Source organism: Macrobrachium nipponense, chromosome 15, assembly GCF_015104395.2.
Source record: "Macrobrachium nipponense isolate FS-2020 chromosome 15, ASM1510439v2, whole genome shotgun sequence".
Taxonomy (NCBI): Eukaryota; Metazoa; Arthropoda; class Malacostraca; order Decapoda; family Palaemonidae; genus Macrobrachium; species Macrobrachium nipponense.
In genome coordinates, this window is record NC_087208.1 from 93,396,451 (window position 1) to 93,406,997 (window position 10,547).

Here is a 10,547-nt window from a genome sequence, read left to right on the forward strand (position 1 = left end):
GTTAGGTTAGATTAGATGGGTAGTTATGTTAGGTTAGGTTAGGTAGGAGAGTAGTCAGCTTAGGTTAAATTGGGTTAAGTTACATTAGGTAGGAGGGTAGTTAGGTTAGGTTAGGAGGGGGTTAGGTTACATTAGGTGGGAGGGTAGTTAGGTTAGGTTAGCCAGCCCTCACCTAACCTACCCTAACTACCCTCCCACCTAACCTAACCTAACCCAGCCCTCACCTAACCTAACCTACCTACCCTCCCACCTTACCTAACCTAACCCAGCCCTCACCTAACCTAAACTAATTACCCTCCCATCTTACTCAACCTAAACCCCACCTAACCTAACCTAACCTAACTACCCTAACACCTAATGTAATATAACAGAGCCCTAACCTAGCTTAACATAACTACATGCCCACCTAACATAACCTAACCTCCACCGAACCTAACTCAGCCCCCACCTAACCGAACCTAAACTAAACTAACATACAAACTGAGCTAACCTAACTATAACTAACCTAACCCATATGCTAAGCTAACCTGTCCCAAACTAACCTACAAGCTAAGCTAACGCAAACTAACATAACCTATAAACTAACCTAACCCAACCTAAACTAAACTAACCTAACCAAACCTAGCCTAAACTAACCTACAAGCTAAGCTAACTTAAGCTAAGCTAACCTAACCTATTCTAAATAACTAACCTAAACTACCTTCCTACCCTAACCCAAACTAACCTAACCTAAAATATCCTAAACTAACCTAAACGAAACTAACCTAACCTAACCTAAACTATCCTAAACTAACCTAACCTAAACTATCCTAACCTAACCTAACCTAACCTAAACTAAACTAAACTAACCAAACATAACCTAATATAACTTGAACTAAACTAAACTATCTTAACCTAAACTATACCAACCAAACGTAACTTAACCTAAACTAACCTAACCTAAACTAACCTAACCTAACCTAAACTATCCTATCCTAAACTAAACTATCCTGAACTAATCTAAGCTAAACTAACCCAACCTAAACTATCCTAACCTTACCTAACCTATCCTAACCTAAACTAACTAAACTAAACTATCCTAACCTAAACTATTCTAACCGAACCTAAACTATCCTAATCTAAACTATCCTTACCTCAACTAAACTACCCTAAACTATCCTAACCTAACCTAAACTATCCTATCCCAACTTAACCTCACCTAACCTAAATTATCCCAACCTAAACTATCTTAAAACTATCCTAACCTAACCTAAATTATTCTAACCTAAACTATCCTACTCTAACCTAAACTAAACTATCCTAACCTAAACTAGCCTACCCTAACCTAAACTAAACTAAACTATCGTAACCTAAACTATCCTAATTGAACCTATCCTAACCTAAACTGTACTAACCTAACCTAAACTAACCTCAACTATCCTAACCAAAACTAAACTATCCTAACCTAAAGTATCGTAACATAAACTATCCTAACCTAAGCTGAACTTTCCTAACCTAACCTATCCTAACCTAAACAAAACTAACCTAACCTAAACTATCCTAACCTAACCAATCCTAACCTAAACTATCCTAACCTAACCTATCCTAACCTAAACTAAACTAAACTAACCTAAACTATCCTAACCTAACCTAAACTATCCTAACCTAACCTATCCTAACCTAAACAAAACTAACCTAACCTAAAATATCCTAACCTAACCTATCCTAACCTAAGCTAAACTAACCTAACCTAACCTAACCTAACCTAAACTATCCTAACTTAAACTGAAGTATCCTAACCTAATCTAACCTAAATTATCCTAATCTAAACCTCCAAACTTAAACTATTCTATCCTAACCTAACCTAAATCATTCTAACCTAAACTATCCTACCCTAACCTAAACTAAACTATCCTAACCTAAACTATCCTACCCTAGCCTAAACTAAACTAAACTATCCTAACCTAAACTATCCTAATCGAACCTATCCTAACCTAAACTGTACTAACCTAACCTAAACTAACCTCAACTATCCTAACCAAAACTAAACTATCCTAACCTAAAGTATCCTAACATAAACTATCCTAACCTAACTGAACTATCCTAACCTAACCTATCCTAACCTAAACAAAACTAACCTAACCTAAACTATCCTAACCTAAACTAAACTAACCTAACCTAAACTATCCTAACCTAACCTATCCTAACCTAAACTAAACTAACCTAACCTAACTCGATCCTAAACCTGAACCTATCCTAAGCTAACATAAACTATCCTAACCTAACCTATCCTAAACTAAACAAAACTAACCTAACCTAAACTATCCTAACCTAACCTATCCTAACCTAAGCTAAACTAACCTAACCTAACCTGACCTAACCTAACCTATCCTAACTTAAACTGAAGTATCCTAACCTAATCTAACCTAAATTATCCTAATCTAAACCTCCAAACTTAAACTATTCCATCTTCTAACCTAAACTAAACTACCCTAACCTAAGCTATCCTAACCTAACCTAATCTAACCTAACCTAACCTAAACTAAACTATCCTAACCTAAATTAACCTAAGCTATCCTATCCAAAACTAACCTAACCTAAACTATACTAACCTAACCTAAGCTAAACTAACCTAACCTATCCTTAACTATCCTAACCTAAACTATCCTAACCAAAACTAAACAAACAAAAACTATCCTAACCTAATCTAAACTAGCCTAATCTATCCTAAACTATCCTAACCTAAACTAAACTATCCTAACCTAAAATATCCTAACCTAAACTAATTAACCAATCTAACCGATCCTAACCTAACCTAAACTATCCTAAACTATCCTAACCTAACCTTGCCTAAACTACCCTAATCTATCCTATCCTATCCTAACCTAAACCTAAACTAACCTAAACTTTCCTTTAACCTAACCTAAACTAAACTATCCTAACCTAACCTAACCTAAACTATCCTATCTTAACCTAACCTAACCTAACCAAAACTATCCAAGCCTAAACTATCCTAACCTAAACTAAACTAAACTATCCTAACCTAAACTAACCTAAACTATCCCATCTTAACCTAACCTAACCTAACCTAAACTATCCAAGCCTAAACTATCCTAACCTAACCTAAACTAACATAACCTAAACTAAACTAGCCTAACCTAAACTAAACTAAACTATCCTATCCTAACCTAACCTAACCTAACCTAACCTAACCTAACTTAAACTAAAGTAAACTATCCTAACCTAAACTAAAATAAACTAAACTATCCTATCCTAATCTAACCTAACCTAAACTATCCTAACCTAAACTAAACTAACCTAACCTAAAGTAACCTAACCTAAACTATTCTAATCTAAACTATCCTATCCTAATCTAGCCTAAACTAAACTAAACTAACCTAAACTATCCTAACCTAACCTAACCTAAACTATCCAAACCTATCCTATCCTCACCTAACCTAAACTATCCTAATCTAACCTAACCTAACCTAAACTGAACTTTGCTATCCTAACCTAACCTAACCTAACCTAAACAATCCAAACCTAACCTAAAGTATCCTAACTTAAACTAAAGTATCCTAACCTAATCTAACCTAAATTATCGTAACCTAAACTATCCAAACTTGAACTATCCTAACCAAAACAAAACTATCCTAACTTAAACTGTCCTAACCTAACCTAAACTATCATAACCAAAACTAAACTATCCTAACCTAAGCTATCCTAACCTAACCTAACCTAATCTAACCTATCCTAACTAAAACTAAACTAAACTATCCTAACCTAACCTAAACTAAACCATCCTAATTTAACCTAAATTAAACTAAAGTATCCTAACCTAACCTAAACTATCCTAACCTAAACTAACCTAAGCTATCCTATCCTAAACTAACCTAACCTAAACTATACTAACCTAAACTCACCTAACCTATCCTAAACTATCCTAACCTAAACTGAACTAACCAAATCTATCCTAACCTAATCTAAACTAACCTAACCTATCCTAAACCATCCTAACCTATCCTAAACTATCCTAACCTAAACTATCCTAACCTAAACTAAACTAACCAAAACTATCCTAACCTAATCTAAACTAACCTAACCTAACCTAAACTATCCTAATCTAACCGATCCTAACCTAACCCAAACTATCCTAACCTAACCTAAACTATCCTAACCTAACCTAAACTATCCTAACCTAACCTAACCTAAACTATCCAAACCTATACTATCCTATCCTAACCTAAACTATCCTAGCCTAAACTAAACTAAACTATCCTAAACTAAACTAAACTAAACTATCCTAACCTAACCTGAAAGTTTTTTTTTGTTAAAAAAAAAAAATTTTTTTTTTGTTTTTTTTTTTTTTAAATCTATCCCTAACCTCAACCCCGAAACTATCCTAACCTAAACCTAAACTATCCTTAATCCTAACTCCTAACCTAAACTATCCTAGTAACCTAAACCTAAATCCTTCCAACCTAAACCCAAACTATCCTAACCTAACCCAAACTATCCTAACCTAACCTAACCTAAACTATCCTAATCTAAACTAACCTAAACTTTCCTAACCTAACCTAAACTAAACTATTCTAACCTAACCTAACCTAAACTATCCAAACCTATACTATCCTATCCTAACCTAAACTATCCTAGCCTAAACTAAACTAAACTATCCTAACCTAACCTAAACTGTCCTAACCTAACCAAAACTATCCCATCCTAACCTAACCCAACCTAAACTATCCTAACCTAAACTATCCTAACCTAACTTAAACTAACATAACCTAAACTATCCTAACCTAAACTAAACTAAACTATCCTATTCTGAACTATCCTAACCTAACCTAAACTAAACTAAACTATCCTATCCTAACCTAACTTCACCTAAACTAAACTAAACTATCCTAACCTAACCTAACCTAAACTAAACTAAACTATCCTATCCTAATCTAACCTAAACTAAACTAAAGTATCCTAACCTAACCTATCCTAACCTAACCTAAACTATCCTAACCTAAACTATCCTATCCTAACCTAACCTAAACTAAACTATTCTAACCTAAACTAAACTAATCTAACCTAAAGTAACCTAACCTAAACTATCCTAATGTAAACTATCATAACCTAACCTAACCTAAACTAAACTAAACTAACCTAAACTATCCTAACCTAACCTAACCTAAACTAGCCTAACCTATCCTATCCTATCCTATCCTATCCTAAATTATCTTAACCTAAACTAACCTAAACTGTCCTAACCTAACCTAAACTAAACTATCCTAACCTATACTATCATATCCTAACCTAAACTATCCTATCTTAACCTGAACTATCCTAGACTAAACTATCCTATCCTAACCTAACCTAACCTAAACTAAACTAAACTAAACTATCCTAACCTAACCTAAACTATCCTAACCAAACCTAAACTATCCTAACCTAAACTAAACTAGCCTAACCTAAACTAAACTAAACTATCCTATCCTAAATTATCCTAACCTAAACTAAACTAAACTATCCTATCCTAACCTAACCTAACTTAAACTAAACTAAACTATCCTAACCTAACCTAAAACTAAACTATCCTATCCTGATCTAACCTAACTTAAACTAAAGTATCCTAACCTAACCTAAACTATCCTAACCTAAACTATCCTATCCTAACCTAACCTAACCTAAACTATACTATCCTATCCTAACCTAACCTAAACTAAACTAACCTAACCTAAAGTAACCTAACCTAAACTATCCTAATCTAAACTATCCTAACCTAATCTAACCTAAACTAAACTAAACTAACCTAAACTATCCTAATCTAACCTATCCTAAACTATCCTAACCTAAACTAACTTAAACTATCCTAATCTAACCTAAACTATCCTATCCTAACCTAACCTAAACTATCCTAACCATAGCTATCTTAAACTATCCTAACGTAACCTAAACTATCCTAACCTAACCTAACCTAAACTAGCCTAACCTATCCTATCCTATCCTAACCTAGCCTAACCTAAACTATCCTAACCTAAACTAAACTATCCTAACCTAACCTAAACTATCCTAACCTATCCTATCCTCACCTAACCTAAACTATCCTAACCTAACCTAACCTAACCTAAACTAACCTAAAACCTAAGTTAACCTAGCATAAACTAACCTAAAAGCTAAGTTAACCTAACCTAACCTAATCTAAACTAACCTAAGCTGAGAAGGAAATGAAACAACCCTAGGCGTACTTAACCGAACCATAGCTTACTTGGGTCTGAGAAGTGTTACCTCTTGGTGAGTCAAAATTTATTTGAGGTTTCAGAGACATCAAGGTTACTCCAACTATGAACATGCAATAACTTGTCCTTATTTGACTTTGTCCTTAATAGTTTTTTCCTAATACAGTAGAAGTTTGAATGTGAGTTTGGTTTTGGAGGGAAGGGGAGAAAATGGCAGGGAAACGAATCAAGAAGAGGAGGGGGGATGGGGAAGGGGGAGGGGGGTGGAGGGGTCCTGGTGGGCAATAACACAGGAAGTACCTACCGTCTTTTACCAATGGGCTGGGACGCTTGGAGGACTCAAGGTTGGTCCTTTGGGCCAGCCAGGTATATGGTTGACCACCATGGTTTATTGCTTTGACCTCCAGGATATTGTTGACCTCCAGGTGTATTGTTTGGACCTTCCATGGGTATTGTTTTGACCAACGGTGGTAGATGTTGGACCCACCAGGGTATGGTCGACCACCAGGGGTAATTGTTTGACCTCCAGGGTTATTGTTTTTTTGACCCTCCAGGAATATTGGTTGTGACCTCCGCAGGATTATTGTTGACCACCAGGTTCCCCAATTTGTGGAGGTAACAGGGGTAATCTTCGCCCATCATGGTCCTAATTTGTGGAGGGCCGGAGGGTATCCTTTTGGAGGATCCGCCCTGTCCAACATTATGAGGCCCTCAGGCATTTGCGGGCCCCATGGCCTGGTCCTATCTTCCTGGGACCCGCCTGGGGGTGGGGGGTCCTTGGTATCCTTGCTGTTCCCAACCTTGTCCCATTAATCCAGGATTAAAGCGTTTGGGTCAGTGGTTATTTGCTCGAGCGTCAGCACCTTGTTTTTTTTGGCCAGGCGTTTCTTCCCGTTTTCCTTTGCCTTTGTACCTTCATCCTCTCCTTCTTCTTTCTTTCTCTGCCTTCGTTCCATGAGGAGTCCGATTTTATTTTGGCCTTTTCATTCGTAATACCTGGAAAATTCTCGTTTGATGATAATGGACAAATAGCTTCTCTAAGACTCCTCTAATTGGTCCGCCTACTGTAACGGCAAACCAAATCAGCGGATGCATGGAAGAATGAGAGACAGAAGATGATACTAGATAAGAGGAAAGATGATTTTTGCCCCTAAGAGCGGGAAGAAGAAGTTTTAAGTTTAAGAGAAGGAAGGATGATTATTCCCTCCGGTTTTGCTTTCCACTCAGCAATCCATATGGATTTTATTTCAATGACTCGAAAAGACCCTTTTGCTGTTCTGAATGGTCAAGCATTTATTCAAGTTCCTCCATTTGTTCCAGCTCATTAAATGCCCGGGTTAGCGAGGAGAAAAAATGAGGAAGGAATGAAAGAAGATTCAGAGAAAAGAGGGTGCTGAAGGGGTAAGGGAAAGAAGGAAGAGGGGAGGGAGGAGGGGAAGAAGCAGGGAGGAGGCACGGGGAGGAGAAACAGGGGGTGAGGGAAGGGAAGGGTAGATACAGGGGATGGAAGGAGGAGAAACAAGGAGAGTGGGAGGAAAGCAATCCGGGAGTAGAGGAGGGCGAAACAGGAAGAGGTGATAGTGGAAGGAGGAGGGGGAAAAATATAGGGGAGGGGTGAAAGGGAGGAAACAGGGAAGACGAGGAATATGGAGAAAACAGGATAGTGGGGAGGTAGAAACTGGGGAGCGAGGAGGAGAAACAGGTGAGGTGGAGGTGGGGTAGAAACAGGGAGGGGGAAGGGGGAAGGACAGGAAGGGAAGGAAGGAGGAAAAGGAGAAAGAAGTACAGGAATACAGGGAGGGAGGTTTAGTGGTAAAAGGAGGAGTAGAATCAGGGGGCCGAATGTGACCACAGTGCATAACTGGGAGGATGGAGGATTGAGAATAAAGACCTGGAGCTTTTACTCCTGATGTTCTGAGAGACCCTTTCCTGTGTTTTTCCGCATCGATAAGATCAGGATTTCCTCGTCATCCGATTTATTTTCGGTGCATTTTTGGGTCGATGACAGTTGAACTTTTTTGCTTTGGATTTTTGTGCGTCGTCTAACTCTGAGAAAAAGCTTGTCTAAGTTGGCATATTCGTGGTCCTAATTCCTCTCCGCCATAATGAAGACAGGAGGGGGAGGAGCGAGGGGGAGGAGGCATTGGGTGAGGAGGAGAAGGAGAGACGGAAGAAGTAGGAGGTGTAATGGAGAATTCAGGATAGGTAGGAAGGTGGAGGCAGGTGGGGAAGTGGAAAGGGAAGAGGCTTCGATGAGTAGGAGAAGTTTGGGGAAGGTGGAGGAGGGGAAATGGGAAAGGAGGATTCATGAGTAGGTGAGAAGTTGGGGAAGGTTGGAGGGGGGAAAGGGAAAGGGAATAGGATTCATTGAGTAGTTGAGAAGTTGGGGTTGAAGGTGGAGGAGGGTGGAAAGGGAACGGGGATTTCATGACAGTAGGAGAATTGGGGAAGGTTGGATGGAATGGGAAAGGCAAGGGGATTCATGAGTAGGTAGAGATTGGTGGGAAGGTTTGGAGGAGGTTGAAAGGGCAAGGGGATTTCATGAGTAGGAGGAAGATTGGGGAAAGGTGGAGGAGGGGAAAGGGAAGGGGATTCATTGAGTAGGAGATATTGGGGAAGGGGATGGAGGGAAAGGGTAAAGGGGTAAGGGTTGAATTGATGGTGGTGAGTAGATTGGGGAAGGTGGTTGGAGGGGTGAAAGGAAGGGGATTCATGAGTAGGATAGATTTGGGAAGGTGGGAGGAGGGGTGAAAGGGAAGGGGTATTCATTGCAGTAGGAAGGAGGTTTGGGGAAGGTGGAGGAGGGTGAAAGGGAAGGGGATTCCATGAGTAGGAAGATTGTTGGGGGTAAGGTGGAGGAGGGGAAAGGGAAGGGGATTCATGAGTAGGAGAGATTGGGGAAGGTGGAGGAGGGGAAAGGGAAGGGGATTCATGAGTAGGAGAAGTTGGGGAAGGTGGAGGAGGGGAAAGGGGAACAGGGGATTCATGGAGTAGGAAGAGGTTTGGGGGAAGGTGGGGGAGAGGTAACGGGGAAGGAGATCCCTAGAGGAGGAGCAGGGATGGAGGAAGATGAGAAACTCGATGAAGAAGAAGGAGGAGAACACTAAGGTAAACTTTACCTCTTTGGAGAGCCGTCCACTCGATGGTCCCTCCAAGAGAGGTCCATGGCCAGACCTGAGTTAATGGGAAACGAGATGCCCGGGTGTCACAAGGGGTGTGCCTCCTGTTGGCGAATTAATCTTGTCCTGAGGATTATCTCTAATTTTCAATATCCTCTTGACGGATTGGCAATTGATCTTGATGCCTCCTGCAGTTTCTGACTCGTCCAGTTTTCTGAATGAGCTTTTTCCAAGCCGTCGTATTCCTGTTCTAAGTTGCTCCAGTTATCCGTCCAAGTCTTCCTCAGCCAATGGGTGAGGACGGGAGGGGAGGGAGGTAGTGTGTGGAGCATTGTGGGAGTTGGGGAAGGGGAAGGAAGTTGGGAGGAAGGTCGAGGAATGGGAAGGGATGGAGATTCAAGAATAGGATGAGTTGGAGGGAAAAGATGGAGGGTGTTAAGGGAGGGGGGAGATTCCTGGGTAGGAGGAGTAAAATAAAGGGAGGAAGTAATTTGCAGGGGTATAAAGGGTAGAAAGGGAGGGAGATTCAGGGGTAGAAAGGGAACAAAGATACGGGTGGGTTAGAAAGGGAGGGGAGGATTCAGGGGTTAAATCAAGGGAGGAAGATTCAGGGGTAGAGTATAAAGGGGGGGAGGGTGAGATTCAGGGGTAAAAGGGAAAGGAGCAAGATTCAAGGGTAGGAGTAAAAAGGGGAAAGGGAGGGAGATTCCATGGGTTAGGCAAAGGGATGGAAGATTCAGGGGTAGAAAGGGAGGTAAGATTCTGGGGTGTAGAAGGGAGCAAGATTCAGGGGTAGAAATGGAGCAACGGATTCAGGGGTTGTTAAAGGAAAGGGAGGGAATTCCAAGGGGTTTAAGGTGGGAGGTGGAATTCAGGGGTTTGAAAGGGAGGAAATTTTCAAGTTCGGGGTATAAAAGGGAAAGGGAAAGGAAATTCAGGGGTAGGCTGAGTAGAAAGGGAGGGAGATTTCAGGGGTATGAAAGGGTAGGAAAGATTTCAGGGTTAGGAGGAGTTAGAAAGGGAGGGAGAATTCATGGGGTAGAAAGGTAGGTGAAGATTCAGTGGTTAGGACTAGTAGAAAGGGGAGGCGATTATCCAGGGTGTAGGAGGAATTAGAAAGGGAGGTCGAAGTTCATGGGGATAGGAGGCGTAGAAAGGGGAAGGAAGATTCAGGGTAGAAAGGGAGGAAGATTCAGGGTATAAAGGGTAGGAAGATTCA

The 10,547-nt window shown here is 40.2% G+C and overlaps 1 protein-coding gene across 1 annotated transcript in view; it reads right to left on the reverse strand.

Moving 5' to 3' along the window:
• Positions 1–8,573: 8,573 nt before the first annotated feature.
• LOC135226763 (uncharacterized) overlaps positions 8,574–10,547 on the reverse strand; it is a 4,412-nt gene continuing 2,438 nt past the window's right edge. Inside the window, exons 3-4 of the mRNA XM_064266472.1 lie at positions 9,514–9,783; positions 8,574–9,251 (exon numbers count right to left, since the gene is read on the reverse strand). Coding sequence (XP_064122542.1) covers positions 8,574–9,251; positions 9,514–9,783 — 948 coding nt within the window. The remainder of the gene's footprint in view (positions 9,252–9,513; positions 9,784–10,547) is intronic.